Source organism: Hydractinia symbiolongicarpus, chromosome 9 (assembly GCF_029227915.1).
Source record: "Hydractinia symbiolongicarpus strain clone_291-10 chromosome 9, HSymV2.1, whole genome shotgun sequence".
Taxonomy (NCBI): domain Eukaryota; kingdom Metazoa; phylum Cnidaria; class Hydrozoa; order Anthoathecata; family Hydractiniidae; genus Hydractinia; species Hydractinia symbiolongicarpus.
The window spans coordinates 11,369,588-11,394,014 of record NC_079883.1 but is presented as its reverse complement, the minus strand read 5'-3'; the positions used below and the strand labels follow the sequence as shown (position 1 = coordinate 11,394,014).

The 24,427-nt window shown below is 40.3% G+C and overlaps 1 protein-coding gene and 16 non-coding genes across 17 annotated transcripts; 5 read left to right on the top strand and 12 right to left on the bottom strand.

Moving 5' to 3' along the window:
• The first annotated feature begins 2,657 nt into the window (after nt 1–2,657).
• On the top strand, nt 2,658–2,776 carry LOC130658322 (5S ribosomal RNA). Its single transcript, XR_008985537.1, has one exon. It is a non-coding gene; the product is annotated as a 5S ribosomal RNA (ribosomal RNA).
• A 328-nt stretch (nt 2,777–3,104) lies between these two features.
• On the bottom strand, nt 3,105–3,269 carry LOC130660275 (U1 spliceosomal RNA). The gene has a single exon (XR_008987476.1). It is a non-coding gene; the product is annotated as a U1 spliceosomal RNA (small nuclear RNA).
• A 185-nt stretch (nt 3,270–3,454) lies between these two features.
• LOC130661322 (U2 spliceosomal RNA) lies at nt 3,455–3,646 on the bottom strand. The gene has a single exon (XR_008988514.1). It is a non-coding gene; the product is annotated as a U2 spliceosomal RNA (small nuclear RNA).
• Nucleotides 3,647–3,968: 322 nt separating this feature from the next.
• Nucleotides 3,969–4,041, bottom strand: Trnar-acg (transfer RNA arginine (anticodon ACG)). Its single transcript has one exon. It is a non-coding gene; the product is annotated as a tRNA-Arg (tRNA).
• Nucleotides 4,042–8,509: 4,468 nt separating this feature from the next.
• On the top strand, nt 8,510–8,628 carry LOC130658321 (5S ribosomal RNA). The gene has a single exon (XR_008985536.1). It is a non-coding gene; the product is annotated as a 5S ribosomal RNA (ribosomal RNA).
• A 328-nt stretch (nt 8,629–8,956) lies between these two features.
• LOC130660274 (U1 spliceosomal RNA) lies at nt 8,957–9,121 on the bottom strand. The gene has a single exon (XR_008987475.1). It is a non-coding gene; the product is annotated as a U1 spliceosomal RNA (small nuclear RNA).
• A 185-nt stretch (nt 9,122–9,306) lies between these two features.
• Nucleotides 9,307–9,498, bottom strand: LOC130661320 (U2 spliceosomal RNA). The gene has a single exon (XR_008988512.1). It is a non-coding gene; the product is annotated as a U2 spliceosomal RNA (small nuclear RNA).
• A 322-nt stretch (nt 9,499–9,820) lies between these two features.
• Nucleotides 9,821–9,893, bottom strand: Trnar-acg (transfer RNA arginine (anticodon ACG)). The gene has a single exon. It is a non-coding gene; the product is annotated as a tRNA-Arg (tRNA).
• Nucleotides 9,886–11,043, top strand: LOC130657506 (histone H1-delta-like). The gene has a single exon (XM_057460497.1). The coding sequence runs from the start codon at nt 10,473–10,475 to the stop codon at nt 11,022–11,024; it is 552 nt and encodes a 183-aa protein (XP_057316480.1). The 5' UTR covers nt 9,886–10,472; the 3' UTR covers nt 11,025–11,043.
• A 3,318-nt stretch (nt 11,044–14,361) lies between these two features.
• LOC130658319 (5S ribosomal RNA) lies at nt 14,362–14,480 on the top strand. The gene has a single exon (XR_008985535.1). It is a non-coding gene; the product is annotated as a 5S ribosomal RNA (ribosomal RNA).
• Nucleotides 14,481–14,808: 328 nt separating this feature from the next.
• LOC130660272 (U1 spliceosomal RNA) lies at nt 14,809–14,973 on the bottom strand. Its single transcript, XR_008987473.1, has one exon. It is a non-coding gene; the product is annotated as a U1 spliceosomal RNA (small nuclear RNA).
• Nucleotides 14,974–15,158: 185 nt separating this feature from the next.
• Nucleotides 15,159–15,350, bottom strand: LOC130661319 (U2 spliceosomal RNA). The gene has a single exon (XR_008988511.1). It is a non-coding gene; the product is annotated as a U2 spliceosomal RNA (small nuclear RNA).
• A 322-nt stretch (nt 15,351–15,672) lies between these two features.
• On the bottom strand, nt 15,673–15,745 carry Trnar-acg (transfer RNA arginine (anticodon ACG)). Its single transcript has one exon. It is a non-coding gene; the product is annotated as a tRNA-Arg (tRNA).
• Nucleotides 15,746–20,213: 4,468 nt separating this feature from the next.
• On the top strand, nt 20,214–20,332 carry LOC130658318 (5S ribosomal RNA). The gene has a single exon (XR_008985534.1). It is a non-coding gene; the product is annotated as a 5S ribosomal RNA (ribosomal RNA).
• A 328-nt stretch (nt 20,333–20,660) lies between these two features.
• LOC130660271 (U1 spliceosomal RNA) lies at nt 20,661–20,825 on the bottom strand. Its single transcript, XR_008987472.1, has one exon. It is a non-coding gene; the product is annotated as a U1 spliceosomal RNA (small nuclear RNA).
• A 185-nt stretch (nt 20,826–21,010) lies between these two features.
• On the bottom strand, nt 21,011–21,202 carry LOC130661317 (U2 spliceosomal RNA). The gene has a single exon (XR_008988510.1). It is a non-coding gene; the product is annotated as a U2 spliceosomal RNA (small nuclear RNA).
• Nucleotides 21,203–21,526: 324 nt separating this feature from the next.
• Trnar-acg (transfer RNA arginine (anticodon ACG)) lies at nt 21,527–21,599 on the bottom strand. Its single transcript has one exon. It is a non-coding gene; the product is annotated as a tRNA-Arg (tRNA).
• Between the last annotated feature and the right edge of the window lie 2,828 nt (nt 21,600–24,427).

Sequence of the window (24,427 nt, the reverse complement as noted above, 5' to 3'; positions counted from 1 at the left end):
GGTGCGCTTTTCCTCGCAGCTTTAGTGGCGAGTTGTTTTCGTGGAGCCTTTCCTCCAGTAGATTTACGTGCAGTTTGCTTTGTACGAGCCATATTTTAAGAAGTCGATGTAGTACGGATACACAAGACGGTCTAAAATGCACTATCGCGCCAAAGTTTTATTTCTCATATTGATTGACAGCTAAGGTTCAAAACAAACCATTTGATTGGTGCTAAGAAAGTAATTTCTGATTGGCTGCATAATGACATTACGCTCATTACTTTAACATTTTTATAAAATCTGTGTTTTTTGGCTACGGGAAAACGGCTGTATCTTCTGATACACAAAAGCTTTTGACTTTTTTTTTTTTTAGTAAGTAGCAGAAGGTTTGGCGAATTCCAACGATGCCAAATTTATTGCCTTACTGAAACATTAAGACCACGAATTTTTAAAAAAACTACAGTTTTACTTAAAAAAATGTACAAAATGTTCGGAACATTTTGTAATGACGCAACTCTATTGGTTAATTAGGGTGTTTCCACGAGCAGTAGGTAATTTTATGGCCTCTTTTTAAAGCTGTCTGAATTCTGTTAACTCAAACGTTGTTTTTGTACTCGTTCTGTACGCAACTATATCAATATGTCTGGACGCGGAAAAGGAGGTAAAGGATTGGGAAAAGGAGGTGCTAAACGTCACCGAAAAATTCTTCGTGATAACATTCAGGGAATCACAAAACCTGCTATTCGGCGTCTTGCTCGACGAGGTGGTGTCAAACGTATCTCTGGCCTTATCTATGAGGAAACCAGAGGTGTACTGAAGGTTTTCTTAGAGAATGTTATTCGTGATGCTGTAACCTACACAGAGCACGCTAAACGCAAGACCGTTACCGCTATGGATGTTGTTTATGCCTTAAAACGTCAAGGAAGAACTCTTTACGGATTCGGAGGTTAAGCGTTGTCATTGCTCAACAAAAACGGCTATTTTTATAGCCACAAATCTTTTAAAACATTACTTTGTGCACGCTTCCAAATTACACAATGTGTAAAGTCTTGTCACAGTTACATTTATTGCTATACGATACTATGTCATATATGACACAAAAAAAATTTAGAAATACTTTGTAGGGTTAATTTGCCTGGGAGTGTTTCCGTGAAAAGCTGGGTTAAGTTAAATGTAAGCAATAACATGGATCAATGTACTTGTCTTTTCTGCAAGTACAGCTAATAATACGTATGAAAAGTGAAGCTAATCCACACACACATGGGGAAGTATTTTAAATGTAGGCTAGTGTTCTTAAGCACATTATTTAGAAGTTTTATTAACTTCGGTTAACTTGTAGTGACGCCAAGTAAATGTTTTTTTAAAGATGTGTGGTCTTAAAAAAGACCGTTTGTGTTTGGTAGACGTTGGTTTACTTGCTGCTTGTGTATTTTGTGACGGCTTTTGTTCCTTCACTGACTGCGTGTTTTGCAAGTTCTCCAGGCAAGAGAAGACGTACTGCGGTTTGAATTTCACGAGAAGAGATGGTCGACTTTTTGTTTTGAAGAGCCAAACGCGAAGCTTCGGAAGCAATGCGCTCAAAGATGTCGTTGACAAATGAGTTCATGATGCTCATAGCTTTGCTTGAAACTCCGACATCTGGGTGAACTTGTTTCAAAACATTGTAGATGTAAATAGCATAACTTTCCTTTCTCTTTCTCTTGCGTTTCTTTTCACCAGTTCCACCAATCTTTCCTCCTTTTTTGCCGGCTCTTTTTTCACCTTTCTTGGCTACTTTAGGTGCCTGTTTTCCTCCTTTAGCTGCTGCGTCAGACATGGTTAAAAATTTTTGCTACTTAACTTGTAAATAAGCATTAAACTGCAAGTCAAAACTTTTTGTTTATAAGTAAAAAAATCGGATCGAATTCGATCCGAAAACGCCGATACGCAATTTAATTGGTTAAAAAAAAAATCTTTTGTTTAATACTTAATTATGATTGGTTAAAAAAACATGATTTCGATCCTATTTTTATGATGAAAAAACGAGTAAAGTTTATTTCGTTAACACTTACGTTAAATATTCGTACGTTTTTGTATTAACTTACAAATCAAATCGCAGTTATGTCTGGACGTGGAAAAGGTGGAAAAGCTAAGGCTAAAGCCAAGACAAGATCCTCAAGAGCTGGACTTCAATTTCCAGTCGGTAGAGTGCATAGATTCCTTCGTAGAGGGCACTATGCTAACCGAATTGGATCTGGAGCACCAGTTTACTTAGCAGCCGTCTTGGAATATTTATCTGCTGAGATATTGGAGTTGGCTGGTAACGCAGCAAGAGACAACAAAAAAGCTAGGATTATTCCAAGACATTTACAATTGGCTGTTCGTAATGATGAAGAATTAAACAAACTTTTGAGCGGTGTAACCATTGCAGCTGGTGGTGTTTTGCCAAACATTCAAGCTGTCTTACTCCCAAAGAAGAACGACAAAGGACAGAAGAAGTAAACCGCTACACTCAGAAAACAACGGCTATTTTTATAGCCACACATCTTTAAAAAAACATTGTTTTTTTCACAAAACTATAACCTTAAAGTCTAATAGATAATCCATGCATACGCCTTGTCCTAAGTAACTCAAAGAAATTAAATAAAAAAATTTGATCACAACGTCAAAATAAATTGCACGTATTTGCACCTACTAATGTCTACGGCCATACCACGATGAACACACCCGTTCTCGTCTGATCACGGAAGTTAAGCATCGTCGGGCCGGGATAGTACTTGGATGGGGGACCGCCTGGGAACTCCCGGTGTCGTAGGCTTTTCATTTTCATTTGCTGTGATATATTTCTTGTTATAACAATTAAGGAACGTGGCGGTTGTTGAAAGTGTTTCCTATGACATTTTCCTACGACATTTTCAGGTGATAGTACGAGAAAAAAGAGCTTTCAAATGCATACAAACTCGATCTATTGCCGATCATCCAATAACCCTGACGGAATGGCAAATAAAATAAAATTCCGCCGCCTTCCGAGGACTTATATCGCAATCACGTTTCGTAACAGCCAAGCGAGGTTTTACCTTAGCGTTTAAGTCACCACCGACATTTGGCCGCGCAACTTTTCTAAGCTCATTCATTTTGACTTAAGGAGGGGGCGAGCGCGGACGCAGGCCCCCACTACCAGAAATTGTACGGTCGAGTTACTGACGTTTGCAGTAATCGCAGAGGTCAGCCCAAGCGTAGTGCAATGCAAGAGCCTCACTCTGGAAGAAAACCCTCATTGATCAGTCTTTACTTCCCCGTCAGGTAAGTATGAGTTGGAACTGCACCGTAGCATGAGGGTACCCTTCAAAGTTTGTTAATGCTTGTGGCTTGAGTGTGTTATAAACTGCCGTGTCGCGGGGCATAGGCTGTATTCTCCCCCAGTGTACGCGTTTTGTTCCCGCCGTAGACTATGCAGAGTGCCGTCGGAAAGAGGACTGCTATTATTCTTTTATTGCTTATGTGGGCCGCCATCGGTAATAGTGCAACACCAAGGCAACCCGTGGTCACGGCGTGAATGAATCCACCTCCATGACCCAAGGCCAAAAATCAGATTAATATACTGACCATTCAGAGAATGGCCTACCAGATATTAAACTGATAAGAACAGATACTACACTTGATCTTAGCCATTAGGCCGAGAAGCGATAAAGAACAAGCGTTGCCATGATAGGCATCGTCCACACACCGTAACTGCTTGTGGAGCATGTCACGTTACTGTAAAGCTTACAACTGTCACCGCGTACGGATGGACGGCGACATAGTAAAAATCACGGCTGTTGATTTAGCCGTAGGATGGAGAGCGACTGTAGCGAGTGGATGGTAACTTACATGAATGCTAACAAAGGCGACGATACTAAGTGCGTGATATTACTTTCCAATATGTCTGCGTACATTCCGTTTATCAACGCATTACGCCAGAACGTGCGCGCGCGTTACACAGTAGACCATGCAGCCGAAATGCGACAGTGCGACCCTGCCAGGAGTCGAACCTGGAATCCCCTGATTCGTAGTCAGATGCCTTATCCATTGGGCCACAGGGCCATGCTTATGACTTCGCCCCATCGTCATTTTGGCTTGCGCATTCGTTTTACTTACGACAGAATTCTTCGTGTTTGTAGCCATGAAAGAAAGGGACTTCTGTGAGTGAATTTTTTTACTGTGGTCTAATAAAAAAGTCGAAACGCAGTGCCCAATATATGAATTGCTCCTAATAGCCGGAAACAGGCCGTGTCGATGATGTAGGCCGACATACGCAACGCAAACCAAAGAACGCTTTATGAAAATCCTAACACGAGCGCGGAAGAAGCCCAAATTAACAGACTAGATGTAATGCTGAAGACCTCAAACTCCAGCAGCTTCTCTTGCAGACTATTGCGTCGTACTACAAATAAAAATTAACATGCTTTCGCATAGTCGCGGCACCCAAAACGGACATTATACGATGTACAGAAACACACATTTCTGTTTTCGCGCCAAATCAATTCCCGGGAGTGGTACTTTTACGTCCGCATACTTCGCACCGTCTTAAATTATATCTCATTTACACGGTAATGTTTAGTATACTTCTACTGTGATAACAAGCATCGTTTATCGTTGGATTGTTGTAAGAAAACATTAAAAATGAGTGAAGCAGCTTCTCCAAAGAAAATCGCACCCAAGAAGAAACCTGCTGCAAAGAAGACAGCTGATCACCCTAAATATGTGGACATGATCAAGGCTGCTATCGCTACCCTAAAGGAACGCGGTGGTTCATCTCGCCAAGCTATTACAAAATATATTCATGCAAATTACAAAGTTGCTGAAAACTCAGATCATCATCTGAAAATGGCTCTTAAACGAGGAGTAACATCAGGCGATTTGATTCAAACTAAAGGCACTGGTGCTTCTGGATCATTCAAGCTAGGTCAGGTAAAAAAAGAAAAACCTAAGAAAAAGGCCGCAGCAAAAAAGCCAACGGCAAAGAAGCCTACTGCAAAGAAAAGTACACCAAAAAAGAAGCCAGCAAAGAAGAGCACGCCAAAGAAAGCAGCAAAGAAGCCTGCCACAAAGAAAGCCTCGGCTAAGAAACCAGCAGCTAAGAAACCCACAAAGAAGCCTGTTGCTAAAAAACCTGCAGCAAAGAAGGTCAAAAAGACTCCCAAAAAGGCAGCAAAGAAGACCGCAAAAAAATAATTTGTGTGTATCTGGCTATTACATTAACAAACGGCTATTTTTATAGCCACACATTTACAAAAAAACATTATCTTGGTACAAAGTTAAACTTGTTTAAGTCACTTAAACAGTTAAAAAAGAGTAAATTTAAGATTAGATTCCCTAAGTTTAAGTATTTTCGTTTTTAAATTTCTTATTTTCTTGCTTTTACTTTTCTTGCCCTTCATATTTTTAACATTGTCAAACTTTATGTAGCATAAAATTTTTATGTAGCATAAAATTTAAACAGAAAGCAGGACAAAGTTTGATATAAAAAGCTAGCCGTAATATTTTTTATGGATGTGTGGCTATAAAAATAGCCGTTTTTTGTTTGGTAAGATGCTTAGGCACGTTCCCCACGAATTCTTCTTGCCAACTGGATGTCTTTAGGCATGATTGTAACTCGTTTTGCGTGAATGGCACACAAGTTAGTATCCTCGAACAAGCCAACAAGGTACGTTTCAGAAGCCTCTTGCAGAGCCATAACGGCTGTGCTCTGGAATCGCAGATCTGTTTTGAAGTCCTGAGCAATTTCTCGCACAAGACGCTGGAAAGGCAACTTGCGGATCAAGAGCTCGGTTGACTTCTGGTATCTTCTGATTTCTCTGAGAGCAACTGTACCAGGTCTGTAACGATGTGGTTTTTTCACTCCTCCAGTAGCTGGTGCGCTTTTCCTCGCAGCTTTAGTGGCGAGTTGTTTTCGTGGAGCCTTTCCTCCAGTAGATTTACGTGCAGTTTGCTTTGTACGAGCCATATTTTAAGAAGTCGATGTAGTACGGATACACAAGACGGTCTAAAATGCACTATCGCGCCAAAGTTTTATTTCTCATATTGATTGACAGCTAAGGTTCAAAACAAACCATTTGATTGGTGCTAAGAAAGTAATTTCTGATTGGCTGCATAATGACATTACGCTCATTACTTTAACATTTTTATAAAATCTGTGTTTTTTGGCTACGGGAAAACGGCTGTATCTTCTGATACACAAAAGCTTTTGACTTTTTTTTTTTTTAGTAAGTAGCAGAAGGTTTGGCGAATTCCAACGATGCCAAATTTATTGCCTTACTGAAACATTAAGACCACGAATTTTTAAAAAAACTACAGTTTTACTTAAAAAAATGTACAAAATGTTCGGAACATTTTGTAATGACGCAACTCTATTGGTTAATTAGGGTGTTTCCACGAGCAGTAGGTAATTTTATGGCCTCTTTTTAAAGCTGTCTGAATTCTGTTAACTCAAACGTTGTTTTTGTACTCGTTCTGTACGCAACTATATCAATATGTCTGGACGCGGAAAAGGAGGTAAAGGATTGGGAAAAGGAGGTGCTAAACGTCACCGAAAAATTCTTCGTGATAACATTCAGGGAATCACAAAACCTGCTATTCGGCGTCTTGCTCGACGAGGTGGTGTCAAACGTATCTCTGGCCTTATCTATGAGGAAACCAGAGGTGTACTGAAGGTTTTCTTAGAGAATGTTATTCGTGATGCTGTAACCTACACAGAGCACGCTAAACGCAAGACCGTTACCGCTATGGATGTTGTTTATGCCTTAAAACGTCAAGGAAGAACTCTTTACGGATTCGGAGGTTAAGCGTTGTCATTGCTCAACAAAAACGGCTATTTTTATAGCCACAAATCTTTTAAAACATTACTTTGTGCACGCTTCCAAATTACACAATGTGTAAAGTCTTGTCACAGTTACATTTATTGCTATACGATACTATGTCATATATGACACAAAAAAAATTTAGAAATACTTTGTAGGGTTAATTTGCCTGGGAGTGTTTCCGTGAAAAGCTGGGTTAAGTTAAATGTAAGCAATAACATGGATCAATGTACTTGTCTTTTCTGCAAGTACAGCTAATAATACGTATGAAAAGTGAAGCTAATCCACACACACATGGGGAAGTATTTTAAATGTAGGCTAGTGTTCTTAAGCACATTATTTAGAAGTTTTATTAACTTCGGTTAACTTGTAGTGACGCCAAGTAAATGTTTTTTTAAAGATGTGTGGTCTTAAAAAAGACCGTTTGTGTTTGGTAGACGTTGGTTTACTTGCTGCTTGTGTATTTTGTGACGGCTTTTGTTCCTTCACTGACTGCGTGTTTTGCAAGTTCTCCAGGCAAGAGAAGACGTACTGCGGTTTGAATTTCACGAGAAGAGATGGTCGACTTTTTGTTTTGAAGAGCCAAACGCGAAGCTTCGGAAGCAATGCGCTCAAAGATGTCGTTGACAAATGAGTTCATGATGCTCATAGCTTTGCTTGAAACTCCGACATCTGGGTGAACTTGTTTCAAAACATTGTAGATGTAAATAGCATAACTTTCCTTTCTCTTTCTCTTGCGTTTCTTTTCACCAGTTCCACCAATCTTTCCTCCTTTTTTGCCGGCTCTTTTTTCACCTTTCTTGGCTACTTTAGGTGCCTGTTTTCCTCCTTTAGCTGCTGCGTCAGACATGGTTAAAAATTTTTGCTACTTAACTTGTAAATAAGCATTAAACTGCAAGTCAAAACTTTTTGTTTATAAGTAAAAAAATCGGATCGAATTCGATCCGAAAACGCCGATACGCAATTTAATTGGTTAAAAAAAAAATCTTTTGTTTAATACTTAATTATGATTGGTTAAAAAAACATGATTTCGATCCTATTTTTATGATGAAAAAACGAGTAAAGTTTATTTCGTTAACACTTACGTTAAATATTCGTACGTTTTTGTATTAACTTACAAATCAAATCGCAGTTATGTCTGGACGTGGAAAAGGTGGAAAAGCTAAGGCTAAAGCCAAGACAAGATCCTCAAGAGCTGGACTTCAATTTCCAGTCGGTAGAGTGCATAGATTCCTTCGTAGAGGGCACTATGCTAACCGAATTGGATCTGGAGCACCAGTTTACTTAGCAGCCGTCTTGGAATATTTATCTGCTGAGATATTGGAGTTGGCTGGTAACGCAGCAAGAGACAACAAAAAAGCTAGGATTATTCCAAGACATTTACAATTGGCTGTTCGTAATGATGAAGAATTAAACAAACTTTTGAGCGGTGTAACCATTGCAGCTGGTGGTGTTTTGCCAAACATTCAAGCTGTCTTACTCCCAAAGAAGAACGACAAAGGACAGAAGAAGTAAACCGCTACACTCAGAAAACAACGGCTATTTTTATAGCCACACATCTTTAAAAAAACATTGTTTTTTTCACAAAACTATAACCTTAAAGTCTAATAGATAATCCATGCATACGCCTTGTCCTAAGTAACTCAAAGAAATTAAATAAAAAAATTTGATCACAACGTCAAAATAAATTGCACGTATTTGCACCTACTAATGTCTACGGCCATACCACGATGAACACACCCGTTCTCGTCTGATCACGGAAGTTAAGCATCGTCGGGCCGGGATAGTACTTGGATGGGGGACCGCCTGGGAACTCCCGGTGTCGTAGGCTTTTCATTTTCATTTGCTGTGATATATTTCTTGTTATAACAATTAAGGAACGTGGCGGTTGTTGAAAGTGTTTCCTATGACATTTTCCTACGACATTTTCAGGTGATAGTACGAGAAAAAAGAGCTTTCAAATGCATACAAACTCGATCTATTGCCGATCATCCAATAACCCTGACGGAATGGCAAATAAAATAAAATTCCGCCGCCTTCCGAGGACTTATATCGCAATCACGTTTCGTAACAGCCAAGCGAGGTTTTACCTTAGCGTTTAAGTCACCACCGACATTTGGCCGCGCAACTTTTCTAAGCTCATTCATTTTGACTTAAGGAGGGGGCGAGCGCGGACGCAGGCCCCCACTACCAGAAATTGTACGGTCGAGTTACTGACGTTTGCAGTAATCGCAGAGGTCAGCCCAAGCGTAGTGCAATGCAAGAGCCTCACTCTGGAAGAAAACCCTCATTGATCAGTCTTTACTTCCCCGTCAGGTAAGTATGAGTTGGAACTGCACCGTAGCATGAGGGTACCCTTCAAAGTTTGTTAATGCTTGTGGCTTGAGTGTGTTATAAACTGCCGTGTCGCGGGGCATAGGCTGTATTCTCCCCCAGTGTACGCGTTTTGTTCCCGCCGTAGACTATGCAGAGTGCCGTCGGAAAGAGGACTGCTATTATTCTTTTATTGCTTATGTGGGCCGCCATCGGTAATAGTGCAACACCAAGGCAACCCGTGGTCACGGCGTGAATGAATCCACCTCCATGACCCAAGGCCAAAAATCAGATTAATATACTGACCATTCAGAGAATGGCCTACCAGATATTAAACTGATAAGAACAGATACTACACTTGATCTTAGCCATTAGGCCGAGAAGCGATAAAGAACAAGCGTTGCCATGATAGGCATCGTCCACACACCGTAACTGCTTGTGGAGCATGTCACGTTACTGTAAAGCTTACAACTGTCACCGCGTACGGATGGACGGCGACATAGTAAAAATCACGGCTGTTGATTTAGCCGTAGGATGGAGAGCGACTGTAGCGAGTGGATGGTAACTTACATGAATGCTAACAAAGGCGACGATACTAAGTGCGTGATATTACTTTCCAATATGTCTGCGTACATTCCGTTTATCAACGCATTACGCCAGAACGTGCGCGCGCGTTACACAGTAGACCATGCAGCCGAAATGCGACAGTGCGACCCTGCCAGGAGTCGAACCTGGAATCCCCTGATTCGTAGTCAGATGCCTTATCCATTGGGCCACAGGGCCATGCTTATGACTTCGCCCCATCGTCATTTTGGCTTGCGCATTCGTTTTACTTACGACAGAATTCTTCGTGTTTGTAGCCATGAAAGAAAGGGACTTCTGTGAGTGAATTTTTTTACTGTGGTCTAATAAAAAAGTCGAAACGCAGTGCCCAATATATGAATTGCTCCTAATAGCCGGAAACAGGCCGTGTCGATGATGTAGGCCGACATACGCAACGCAAACCAAAGAACGCTTTATGAAAATCCTAACACGAGCGCGGAAGAAGCCCAAATTAACAGACTAGATGTAATGCTGAAGACCTCAAACTCCAGCAGCTTCTCTTGCAGACTATTGCGTCGTACTACAAATAAAAATTAACATGCTTTCGCATAGTCGCGGCACCCAAAACGGACATTATACGATGTACAGAAACACACATTTCTGTTTTCGCGCCAAATCAATTCCCGGGAGTGGTACTTTTACGTCCGCATACTTCGCACCGTCTTAAATTATATCTCATTTACACGGTAATGTTTAGTATACTTCTACTGTGATAACAAGCATCGTTTATCGTTGGATTGTTGTAAGAAAACATTAAAAATGAGTGAAGCAGCTTCTCCAAAGAAAATCGCACCCAAGAAGAAACCTGCTGCAAAGAAGACAGCTGATCACCCTAAATATGTGGACATGATCAAGGCTGCTATCGCTACCCTAAAGGAACGCGGTGGTTCATCTCGCCAAGCTATTACAAAATATATTCATGCAAATTACAAAGTTGCTGAAAACTCAGATCATCATCTGAAAATGGCTCTTAAACGAGGAGTAACATCAGGCGATTTGATTCAAACTAAAGGCACTGGTGCTTCTGGATCATTCAAGCTAGGTCAGGTAAAAAAAGAAAAACCTAAGAAAAAGGCCGCAGCAAAAAAGCCAACGGCAAAGAAGCCTACTGCAAAGAAAAGTACACCAAAAAAGAAGCCAGCAAAGAAGAGCACGCCAAAGAAAGCAGCAAAGAAGCCTGCCACAAAGAAAGCCTCGGCTAAGAAACCAGCAGCTAAGAAACCCACAAAGAAGCCTGTTGCTATAAAACCTGCAGCAAAGAAGGTCAAAAAGACTCCCAAAAAGGCAGCAAAGAAGACCGCAAAAAAATAATTTGTGTGTATCTGGCTATTACATTAACAAACGGCTATTTTTATAGCCACACATTTACAAAAAAACATTATCTTGGTACAAAGTTAAACTTGTTTAAGTCACTTAAACAGTTAAAAAAGAGTAAATTTAAGATTAGATTCCCTAAGTTTAAGTATTTTCGTTTTTAAATTTCTTATTTTCTTGCTTTTACTTTTCTTGCCCTTCATATTTTTAACATTGTCAAACTTTATGTAGCATAAAATTTTTATGTAGCATAAAATTTAAACAGAAAGCAGGACAAAGTTTGATATAAAAAGCTAGCCGTAATATTTTTTATGGATGTGTGGCTATAAAAATAGCCGTTTTTTGTTTGGTAAGATGCTTAGGCACGTTCCCCACGAATTCTTCTTGCCAACTGGATGTCTTTAGGCATGATTGTAACTCGTTTTGCGTGAATGGCACACAAGTTAGTATCCTCGAACAAGCCAACAAGGTACGCTTCAGAAGCCTCTTGCAGAGCCATAACGGCTGTGCTCTGGAATCGCAGATCTGTTTTGAAGTCCTGAGCAATTTCTCGCACAAGACGCTGGAAAGGCAACTTGCGGATCAAGAGCTCGGTTGACTTCTGGTATCTTCTGATTTCTCTGAGAGCAACTGTACCAGGTCTGTAACGATGTGGTTTTTTCACTCCTCCAGTAGCTGGTGCGCTTTTCCTCGCAGCTTTAGTGGCGAGTTGTTTTCGTGGAGCCTTTCCTCCAGTAGATTTACGTGCAGTTTGCTTTGTACGAGCCATATTTTAAGAAGTCGATGTAGTACGGATACACAAGACGGTCTAAAATGCACTATCGCGCCAAAGTTTTATTTCTCATATTGATTGACAGCTAAGGTTCAAAACAAACCATTTGATTGGTGCTAAGAAAGTAATTTCTGATTGGCTGCATAATGACATTACGCTCATTACTTTAACATTTTTATAAAATCTGTGTTTTTTGGCTACGGGAAAACGGCTGTATCTTCTGATACACAAAAGCTTTTGACTTTTTTTTTTTTTAGTAAGTAGCAGAAGGTTTGGCGAATTCCAACGATGCCAAATTTATTGCCTTACTGAAACATTAAGACCACGAATTTTTAAAAAAACTACAGTTTTACTTAAAAAAATGTACAAAATGTTCGGAACATTTTGTAATGACGCAACTCTATTGGTTAATTAGGGTGTTTCCACGAGCAGTAGGTAATTTTATGGCCTCTTTTTAAAGCTGTCTGAATTCTGTTAACTCAAACGTTGTTTTTGTACTCGTTCTGTACGCAACTATATCAATATGTCTGGACGCGGAAAAGGAGGTAAAGGATTGGGAAAAGGAGGTGCTAAACGTCACCGAAAAATTCTTCGTGATAACATTCAGGGAATCACAAAACCTGCTATTCGGCGTCTTGCTCGACGAGGTGGTGTCAAACGTATCTCTGGCCTTATCTATGAGGAAACCAGAGGTGTACTGAAGGTTTTCTTAGAGAATGTTATTCGTGATGCTGTAACCTACACAGAGCACGCTAAACGCAAGACCGTTACCGCTATGGATGTTGTTTATGCCTTAAAACGTCAAGGAAGAACTCTTTACGGATTCGGAGGTTAAGCGTTGTCATTGCTCAACAAAAACGGCTATTTTTATAGCCACAAATCTTTTAAAACATTACTTTGTGCACGCTTCCAAATTACACAATGTGTAAAGTCTTGTCACAGTTACATTTATTGCTATACGATACTATGTCATATATGACACAAAAAAAATTTAGAAATACTTTGTAGGGTTAATTTGCCTGGGAGTGTTTCCGTGAAAAGCTGGGTTAAGTTAAATGTAAGCAATAACATGGATCAATGTACTTGTCTTTTCTGCAAGTACAGCTAATAATACGTATGAAAAGTGAAGCTAATCCACACACACATGGGGAAGTATTTTAAATGTAGGCTAGTGTTCTTAAGCACATTATTTAGAAGTTTTATTAACTTCGGTTAACTTGTAGTGACGCCAAGTAAATGTTTTTTTAAAGATGTGTGGTCTTAAAAAAGACCGTTTGTGTTTGGTAGACGTTGGTTTACTTGCTGCTTGTGTATTTTGTGACGGCTTTTGTTCCTTCACTGACTGCGTGTTTTGCAAGTTCTCCAGGCAAGAGAAGACGTACTGCGGTTTGAATTTCACGAGAAGAGATGGTCGACTTTTTGTTTTGAAGAGCCAAACGCGAAGCTTCGGAAGCAATGCGCTCAAAGATGTCGTTGACAAATGAGTTCATGATGCTCATAGCTTTGCTTGAAACTCCGACATCTGGGTGAACTTGTTTCAAAACATTGTAGATGTAAATAGCATAACTTTCCTTTCTCTTTCTCTTGCGTTTCTTTTCACCAGTTCCACCAATCTTTCCTCCTTTTTTGCCGGCTCTTTTTTCACCTTTCTTGGCTACTTTAGGTGCCTGTTTTCCTCCTTTAGCTGCTGCGTCAGACATGGTTAAAAATTTTTGCTACTTAACTTGTAAATAAGCATTAAACTGCAAGTCAAAACTTTTTGTTTATAAGTAAAAAAATCGGATCGAATTCGATCCGAAAACGCCGATACGCAATTTAATTGGTTAAAAAAAAAATCTTTTGTTTAATACTTAATTATGATTGGTTAAAAAAACATGATTTCGATCCTATTTTTATGATGAAAAAACGAGTAAAGTTTATTTCGTTAACACTTACGTTAAATATTCGTACGTTTTTGTATTAACTTACAAATCAAATCGCAGTTATGTCTGGACGTGGAAAAGGTGGAAAAGCTAAGGCTAAAGCCAAGACAAGATCCTCAAGAGCTGGACTTCAATTTCCAGTCGGTAGAGTGCATAGATTCCTTCGTAGAGGGCACTATGCTAACCGAATTGGATCTGGAGCACCAGTTTACTTAGCAGCCGTCTTGGAATATTTATCTGCTGAGATATTGGAGTTGGCTGGTAACGCAGCAAGAGACAACAAAAAAGCTAGGATTATTCCAAGACATTTACAATTGGCTGTTCGTAATGATGAAGAATTAAACAAACTTTTGAGCGGTGTAACCATTGCAGCTGGTGGTGTTTTGCCAAACATTCAAGCTGTCTTACTCCCAAAGAAGAACGACAAAGGACAGAAGAAGTAAACCGCTACACTCAGAAAACAACGGCTATTTTTATAGCCACACATCTTTAAAAAAACATTGTTTTTTTCACAAAACTATAACCTTAAAGTCTAATAGATAATCCATGCATACGCCTTGTCCTAAGTAACTCAAAGAAATTAAATAAAAAAATTTGATCACAACGTCAAAATAAATTGCACGTATTTGCACCTACTAATGTCTACGGCCATACCACGATGAACACACCCGTTCTCGTCTGATCACGGAAGTTAAGCATCGTCGGGCCGGGATAGTACTTGGATGGGGGACCGCCTGGGAACTCCCGGTGTCGTAGGCTTTTCATTTTCATTTGCTGTGATATATTTCTTGTTATAACAATTAAGGAACGTGGCGGTTGTTGAAAGTGTTTCCTATGACATTTTCCTACGACATTTTCAGGTGATAGTACGAGAAAAAAGAGCTTTCAAATGCATACAAACTCGATCTATTGCCGATCATCCAATAACCCTGACGGAATGGCAAATAAAATAAAATTCCGCCGCCTTCCGAGGACTTATATCGCAATCACGTTTCGTAACAGCCAAGCGAGGTTTTACCTTAGCGTTTAAGTCACCACCGACATTTGGCCGCGCAACTTTTCTAAGCTCATTCATTTTGACTTAAGGAGGGGGCGAGCGCGGACGCAGGCCCCCACTACCAGAAATTGTACGGTCGAGTTACTGACGTTTGCAGTAATCGCAGAGGTCAGCCCAAGCGTAGTGCAATGCAAGAGCCTCACTCTGGAAGAAAACCCTCATTGATCAGTCTTTACTTCCCCGTCAGGTAAGTATGAGTTGGAACTGCACCGTAGCATGAGGGTACCCTTCAAAGTTTGTTAATGCTTGTGGCTTGAGTGTGTTATAAACTGCCGTGTCGCGGGGCATAGGCTGTATTCTCCCCCAGTGTACGCGTTTTGTTCCCGCCGTAGACTATGCAGAGTGCCGTCGGAAAGAGGACTGCTATTATTCTTTTATTGCTTATGTGGGCCGCCATCGGTAATAGTGCAACACCAAGGCAACCCGTGGTCACGGCGTGAATGAATCCACCTCCATGACCCAAGGCCAAAAATCAGATTAATATACTGACCATTCAGAGAATGGCCTACCAGATATTAAACTGATAAGAACAGATACTACACTTGATCTTAGCCATTAGGCCGAGAAGCGATAAAGAACAAGCGTTGCCATGATAGGCATCGTCCACACACCGTAACTGCTTGTGGAGCATGTCACGTTACTGTAAAGCTTACAACTGTCACCGCGTACGGATGGACGGCGACATAGTAAAAATCACGGCTGTTGATTTAGCCGTAGGATGGAGAGCGACTGTAGCGAGTGGATGGTAACTTACATGAATGCTAACAAAGGCGACGATACTAAGTGCGTGATATTACTTTCCAATATGTCTGCGTACATTCCGTTTATCAACGCATTACGCCAGAACGTGCGCGCGCGTTACACAGTAGACCATGCAGCCGAAATGCGACAGTGCGACCCTGCCAGGAGTCGAACCTGGAATCCCCTGATTCGTAGTCAGATGCCTTATCCATTGGGCCACAGGGCCATGCTTATGACTTCGCCCCATCGTCATTTTGGCTTGCGCATTCGTTTTACTTACGACAGAATTCTTCGTGTTTGTAGCCATGAAAGAAAGGGACTTCTGTGAGTGAATTTTTTTACTGTGGTCTAATAAAAAAGTCGAAACGCAGTGCCCAATATATGAATTGCTCCTAATAGCCGGAAACAGGCCGTGTCGATGATGTAGGCCGACATACGCAACGCAAACCAAAGAACGCTTTATGAAAATCCTAACACGAGCGCGGAAGAAGCCCAAATTAACAGACTAGATGTAATGCTGAAGACCTCAAACTCCAGCAGCTTCTCTTGCAGACTATTGCGTCGTACTACAAATAAAAATTAACATGCTTTCGCATAGTCGCGGCACCCAAAACGGACATTATACGATGTACAGAAACACACATTTCTGTTTTCGCGCCAAATCAATTCCCGGGAGTGGTACTTTTACGTCCGCATACTTCGCACCGTCTTAAATTATATCTCATTTACACGGTAATGTTTAGTATACTTCTACTGTGATAACAAGCATCGTTTATCGTTGGATTGTTGTAAGAAAACATTAAAAATGAGTGAAGCAGCTTCTCCAAAGAAAATCGCACCCAAGAAGAAACCTGCTGCAAAGAAGACAGCTGATCACCCTAAATATGTGGACATGATCAAGGCTGCTATCGCTACCCTAAAGGAACGCGGTGGTTCATCTCGCCAAGCTATTACAAAATATATTCATGCAAATTACAAAGTTGCTGAAAACTCAGATCATCATCTGAAAATGGCTCTTAAACGAGGAGTAACATCAGGCGATTTGATTCAAACTAAAGGCACTGGTGCTTCTGGATCATTCAAGCTAGGTCAGGTAAAAAAAGAAAAACCTAAGAAAAAGGCCGCAGCAAAAAAGCCAACGGCAAAGAAGCCTACTGCAAAGAAAAGTACACCAAAAAAGAAGCCAGCAAAGAAGAGCACGCCAAAGAAAGCAGCAAAGAAGCCTGCCACAAAGAAAGCCTCGGCTAAGAAACCAGCAGCTAAGAAACCCACAAAGAAGCCTGTTGCTAAAAAACCTGCAGCAAAGAAGGTCAAAAAGACTCCCAAAAAGGCAGCAAAGAAGACCGCAAAAAAATAATTTGTGTGTATCTGGCTATTACATTAACAAACGGCTATTTTTATAGCCACACATTTACAAAAAAACATTATCTTGGTACAAAGTTAAACTTGTTTAAGTCACTTAAACAGTTAAAAAAGAGTAAATTTAAGATTAGATTCCCTAAGTTTAAGTATTTTCGTTTTTAAATTTCTTATTTTCTTGCTTTTACTTTTCTTGCCCTTCATATTTTTAACATTGTCAAACTTTATGTAGCATAAAATTTTTATGTAGCATAAAATTTAAACAGAAAGCAGGACAAAGTTTGATATAAAAAGCTAGCCGTAATATTTTTTATGGATGTGTGGCTATAAAAATAGCCGTTTTTTGTTTGGTAAGATGCTTAGGCACGTTCCCCACGAATTCTTCTTGCCAACTGGATGTCTTTAGGCATGATTGTAACTCGTTTTGCGTGAATGGCACACAAGTTAGTATCCTCGAACAAGCCAACAAGGTACGCTTCAGAAGCCTCTTGCAGAGCCATAACGGCTGTGCTCTGGAATCGCAGATCTGTTTTGAAGTCCTGAGCAATTTCTCGCACAAGACGCTGGAAAGGCAACTTGCGGATCAAGAGCTCGGTTGACTTCTGGTATCTTCTGATTTCTCTGAGAGCAACTGTACCAGGTCTGTAACGATGTGGTTTTTTCACTCCTCCAGTAGCTGGTGCGCTTTTCCTCGCAGCTTTAGTGGCGAGTTGTTTTCGTGGAGCCTTTCCTCCAGTAGATTTACGTGCAGTTTGCTTTGTACGAGCCATATTTTAAGAAGTCGATGTAGTACGGATACACAAGACGGTCTAAAATGCACTATCGCGCCAAAGTTTTATTTCTCATATTGATTGACAGCTAAGGTTCAAAACAAACCATTTGATTGGTGCTAAGAAAGTAATTTCTGATTGGCTGCATAATGACATTACGCTCATTACTTTAACATTTTTATAAAATCTGTGTTTTTTGGCTACGGGAAAACGGCTGTATCTTCTGATACACAAAAGCTTTTGACTTTTTTTTTTTTTAGTAAGTAGCAGAAGGTTTGGCGAATTCCAACGATGCCAAATTTATTGCCTTACTGAAACATTAAGACCACGAATTTTTAAAAAAACTACAGTTTTACTTAAAAAAATGTACAAAATGTTCGGAACATTTTGTAATGACGCAACTCTATTGGTTAATTAGGGTGTTTCCACGAGCAGTAGGTAATTTTATGGCCTCTTTTTAAAGCTGTCTGAATTCTGTTAACTCAAACGTTGTTTTTGTACTCGTTCTGTACGCAACTATATCAATATGTCTGGACGCGGAAAAGGAGGTAAAGGATTGGGAAAAGGAGGTGCTAAACGTCACCGAAAAATTCTTCGTGATAACATTCAGGGAATCACAAAACCTGCTATTCGGCGTCTTGCTCGACGAGGTGGTGTCAAACGTATCTCTGGCCTTATCTATGAGGAAACCAGAGGTGTACTGAAGGTTTTCTTAGAGAATGTTATTCGTGATGCTGTAACCTACACAGAGCACGCTAAACGCAAGACCGTTACCGCTATGGATGTTGTTTATGCCTTAAAACGTCAAGGAAGAACTCTTTACGGATTCGGAGGTTAAGCGTTGTCATTGCTCAACAAAAACGGCTATTTTTATAGCCACAAATCTTTTAAAACATTACTTTGTGCACGCTTCCAAATTACACAATGTGTAAAGTCTTGTCACAGTTACATTTATTGCTATACGATACTATGTCATATATGACACAAAAAAAATTTAGAAATACTTTGTAGGGTTAATTTGCCTGGGAGTGTTTCCGTGAAAAGCTGGGTTAAGTTAAATGTAAGCAATAACATGGATCAATGTACTTGTCTTTTCTGCAAGTACAGCTAATAATACGTATGAAAAGTGAAGCTAATCCACACACACATGGGGAAGTATTTTAAATGTAGGCTAGTGTTCTTAAGCACATTATTTAGAAGTTTTATTAACTTCGGTTAACTTGTAGTGACGCCAAGTAAATGTTTTTTTAAAGATGTGTGGTCTTAAAAAAGACCGTTTGTGTTTGGTAGACGTTGGTTTACTTGCTGCTTGTGTATTTTGTGACGGCTTTTGTTCCTTCACTGACTGCGTGTTTTGCAAGTTCTCCAGGCAAGAGAAGACGTACTGCGGTTTGAATTTCACGAGAAGAGATGGTCGACTTTTTGTTTTGAAGAGCCAAACGCGAAGCTTCGGAAGCAATGCGCTCAAAGATGTCGTTGACAAATGAGTTCATGATGCTCATAGCTTTGCTTGAAACTCCGACATCTGGGTGAACTTGTTTCAAAACATTGTAGATGTAAATAGCATAACTTTCCTTTCTCTTTCTCTTGCGTTTCTTTTCACCAGTTCCACCAATCTTTCCTCCTTTTTTGCCGGCTCTTTTTTCACCTTTCTTGGCTACTTTAGGTGCCTGTTTTCCTCCTTTAGCTGCTGCGTCAGACATGGTTAAAAATTTTTGCTACTTAACTTGTAAATAAGCATTAAACTGCAAGTCAAAACTTTTTGTTTATAAGTAAAAAAATCGGATCGAATTCGATCCGAAAACGCCGATACGCAATTTAATTGGTTAAAAAAAAAATCTTTTGTTTAATACTTAATTATGATTGGTTAAAAAAACATGATTTCGATCCTATTTTTATGATGAAAAAACGAGTAAAGTTTATTTCGTTAACACTTACGTTAAATATTCGTACGTTTTTGTATTAACTTACAAATCAAATCGCAGTTATGTCTGGACGTGGAAAAGGTGGAAAAGCTAAGGCTAAAGCCAAGACAAGATCCTCAAGAGCTGGACTTCAATTTCCAGTCGGTAGAGTGCATAGATTCCTTCGTAGAGGGCACTATGCTAACCGAATTGGATCTGGAGCACCAGTTTACTTAGCAGCCGTCTTGGAATATTTATCTGCTGAGATATTGGAGTTGGCTGGTAACGCAGCAAGAGACAACAAAAAAGCTAGGATTATTCCAAGACATTTACAATTGGCTGTTCGTAATGATGAAGAATTAAACAAACTTTTGAGCGGTGTAACCATTGCAGCTGGTGGTGTTTTGCCAAACATTCAAGCTGTCTTACTCCCAAAGAAGAACGACAAAGGACAGAAGAAGTAAACCGCTACACTCAGAAAACAACGGCTATTTTTATAGCCACACATCTTTAAAAAAACATTGTTTTTTTCACAAAACTATAACCTTAAAGTCTAATAGATAATCCATGCATACGCCTTGTCCTAAGTAACTCAAAGAAATTAAATAAAAAAATTTGATCACAACGTCAAAATAAATTGCACGTATTTGCACCTACTAATGTCTACGGCCATACCACGATGAACACACCCGTTCTCGTCTGATCACGGAAGTTAAGCATCGTCGGGCCGGGATAGTACTTGGATGGGGGACCGCCTGGGAACTCCCGGTGTCGTAGGCTTTTCATTTTCATTTGCTGTGATATATTTCTTGTTATAACAATTAAGGAACGTGGCGGTTGTTGAAAGTGTTTCCTATGACATTTTCCTACGACATTTTCAGGTGATAGTACGAGAAAAAAGAGCTTTCAAATGCATACAAACTCGATCTATTGCCGATCATCCAATAACCCTGACGGAATGGCAAATAAAATAAAATTCCGCCGCCTTCCGAGGACTTATATCGCAATCACGTTTCGTAACAGCCAAGCGAGGTTTTACCTTAGCGTTTAAGTCACCACCGACATTTGGCCGCGCAACTTTTCTAAGCTCATTCATTTTGACTTAAGGAGGGGGCGAGCGCGGACGCAGGCCCCCACTACCAGAAATTGTACGGTCGAGTTACTGACGTTTGCAGTAATCGCAGAGGTCAGCCCAAGCGTAGTGCAATGCAAGAGCCTCACTCTGGAAGAAAACCCTCATTGATCAGTCTTTACTTCCCCGTCAGGTAAGTATGAGTTGGAACTGCACCGTAGCATGAGGGTACCCTTCAAAGTTTGTTAATGCTTGTGGCTTGAGTGTGTTATAAACTGCCGTGTCGCGGGGCATAGGCTGTATTCTCCCCCAGTGTACGCGTTTTGTTCCCGCCGTAGACTATGCAGAGTGCCGTCGGAAAGAGGACTGCTATTATTCTTTTATTGCTTATGTGGGCCGCCATCGGTAATAGTGCAACACCAAGGCAACCCGTGGTCACGGCGTGAATGAATCCACCTCCATGACCCAAGGCCAAAAATCAGATTAATATACTGACCATTCAGAGAATGGCCTACCAGATATTAAACTGATAAGAACAGATACTACACTTGATCTTAGCCATTAGGCCGAGAAGCGATAAAGAACAAGCGTTGCCATGATAGGCATCGTCCACACACCGTAACTGCTTGTGGAGCATGTCACGTTACTGTAAAGCTTACAACTGTCACCGCGTACGGATGGACGGCGACATAGTAAAAATCACGGCTGTTGATTTAGCCGTAGGATGGAGAGCGACTGTAGCGAGTGGATGGTAACTTACATGAATGCTAACAAAGGCGACGATACTAAGTGCGTGATATTACTTTCCAATATGTCTGCGTACATTCCGTTTATCAACGCATTACGCCAGAACGTGCGCGCGCGCGTTACACAGTAGACCATGCAGCCGAAATGCGACAGTGCGACCCTGCCAGGAGTCGAACCTGGAATCCCCTGATTCGTAGTCAGATGCCTTATCCATTGGGCCACAGGGCCATGCTTATGACTTCGCCCCATCGTCATTTTGGCTTGCGCATTCGTTTTACTTACGACAGAATTCTTCGTGTTTGTAGCCATGAAAGAAAGGGACTTCTGTGAGTGAATTTTTTTACTGTGGTCTAATAAAAAAGTCGAAACGCAGTGCCCAATATATGAATTGCTCCTAATAGCCGGAAACAGGCCGTGTCGATGATGTAGGCCGACATACGCAACGCAAACCAAAGAACGCTTTATGAAAATCCTAACACGAGCGCGGAAGAAGCCCAAATTAACAGACTAGATGTAATGCTGAAGACCTCAAACTCCAGCAGCTTCTCTTGCAGACTATTGCGTCGTACTACAAATAAAAATTAACATGCTTTCGCATAGTCGCGGCACCCAAAACGGACATTATACGATGTACAGAAACACACATTTCTGTTTTCGCGCCAAATCAATTCCCGGGAGTGGTACTTTTACGTCCGCATACTTCGCACCGTCTTAAATTATATCTCATTTACACGGTAATGTTTAGTATACTTCTACTGTGATAACAAGCATCGTTTATCGTTGGATTGTTGTAAGAAAACATTAAAAATGAGTGAAGCAGCTTCTCCAAAGAAAATCGCACCCAAGAAGAAACCTGCTGCAAAGAAGACAGCTGATCACCCTAAATATGTGGACATGATCAAGGCTGCTATCGCTACCCTAAAGGAACGCGGTGGTTCATCTCGCCAAGCTATTACAAAATATATTCATGCAAATTACAAAGTTGCTGAAAACTCAGATCATCATCTGAAAATGGCTCTTAAACGAGGAGTAACATCAGGCGATTTGATTCAAACTAAAGGCACTGGTGCTTCTGGATCATTCAAGCTAGGTCAGGTAAAAAAAGAAAAACCTAAGAAAAAGGCCGCAGCAAAAAAGCCAACGGCAAAGAAGCCTACTGCAAAGAAAAGTACACCAAAAAAGAAGCCAGCAAAGAAGAGCACGCCAAAGAAAGCAGCAAAGAAGCCTGCCACAAAGAAAGCCTCGGCTAAGAAACCAGCAGCTAAGAAACCCACAAAGAAGCCTGTTGCTAAAAAACCTGCAGCAAAGAAGGTCAAAAAGACTCCCAAAAAGGCAGCAAAGAAGACCGCAAAAAAATAATTTGTGTGTATCTGGCTATTACATTAACAAACGGCTATTTTTATAGCCACACATTTACAAAAAAACATTATCTTGGTACAAAGTTAAACTTGTTTAAGTCACTTAAACAGTTAAAAAAGAGTAAATTTAAGATTAGATTCCCTAAGTTTAAGTATTTTCGTTTTTAAATTTCTTATTTTCTTGCTTTTACTTTTCTTGCCCTTCATATTTTTAACATTGTCAAACTTTATGTAGCATAAAATTTTTATGTAGCATAAAATTTAAACAGAAAGCAGGACAAAGTTTGATATAAAAAGCTAGCCGTAATATTTTTTATGGATGTGTGGCTATAAAAATAGCCGTTTTTTGTTTGGTAAGATGCTTAGGCACGTTCCCCACGAATTCTTCTTGCCAACTGGATGTCTTTAGGCATGATTGTAACTCGTTTTGCGTGAATGGCACACAAGTTAGTATCCTCGAACAAGCCAACAAGGTACGCTTCAGAAGCCTCTTGCAGAGCCATAACGGCTGTGCTCTGGAATCGCAGATCTGTTTTGAAGTCCTGAGCAATTTCTCGCACAAGACGCTGGAAAGGCAACTTGCGGATCAAGAGCTCGGTTGACTTCTGGTATCTTCTGATTTCTCTGAGAGCAACTGTACCAGGTCTGTAACGATGTGGTTTTTTCACTCCTCCAGTAGCTGGTGCGCTTTTCCTCGCAGCTTTAGTGGCGAGTTGTTTTCGTGGAGCCTTTCCTCCAGTAGATTTACGTGCAGTTTGCTTTGTACGAGCCATATTTTAAGAAGTCGATGTAGTACGGATACACAAGACGGTCTAAAATGCACTATCGCGCCAAAGTTTTATTTCTCATATTGATTGACAGCTAAGGTTCAAAACAAACCATTTGATTGGTGCTAAGAAAGTAATTTCTGATTGGCTGCATAATGACATTACGCTCATTACTTTAACATTTTTATAAAATCTGTGTTTTTTGGCTACGGGAAAACGGCTGTATCTTCTGATACACAAAAGCTTTTGACTTTTTTTTTTTTTAGTAAGTAGCAGAAGGTTTGGCGAATTCCAACGATGCCAAATTTATTGCCTTACTGAAACATTAAGACCACGAATTTTTAAAAAAACTACAGTTTTACTTAAAAAAATGTACAAAATGTTCGGAACATTTTGTAATGACGCAACTCTATTGGTTAATTAGGGTGTTTCCACGAGCAGTAGGTAATTTTATGGCCTCTTTTTAAAGCTGTCTGAATTCTGTTAACTCAAACGTTGTTTTTGTACTCGTTCTGTACGCAACTATATCAATATGTCTGGACGCGGAAAAGGAGGTAAAGGATTGGGAAAAGGAGGTGCTAAACGTCACCGAAAAATTCTTCGTGATAACATTCAGGGAATCACAAAACCTGCTATTCGGCGTCTTGCTCGACGAGGTGGTGTCAAACGTATCTCTGGCCTTATCTATGAGGAAACCAGAGGTGTACTGAAGGTTTTCTTAGAGAATGTTATTCGTGATGCTGTAACCTACACAGAGCACGCTAAACGCAAGACCGTTACCGCTATGGATGTTGTTTATGCCTTAAAACGTCAAGGAAGAACTCTTTACGGATTCGGAGGTTAAGCGTTGTCATTGCTCAACAAAAACGGCTATTTTTATAGCCACAAATCTTTTAAAACATTACTTTGTGCACGCTTCCAAATTACACAA

Excerpts from the sequence above, each read along its gene's own strand:
- LOC130657506 (XM_057460497.1), top strand. The coding sequence starts at position 10,473 with ATGAGTGAAGCAGCTTCTCCAAAGAAAATCGCACCCAAGAAGAAACCT.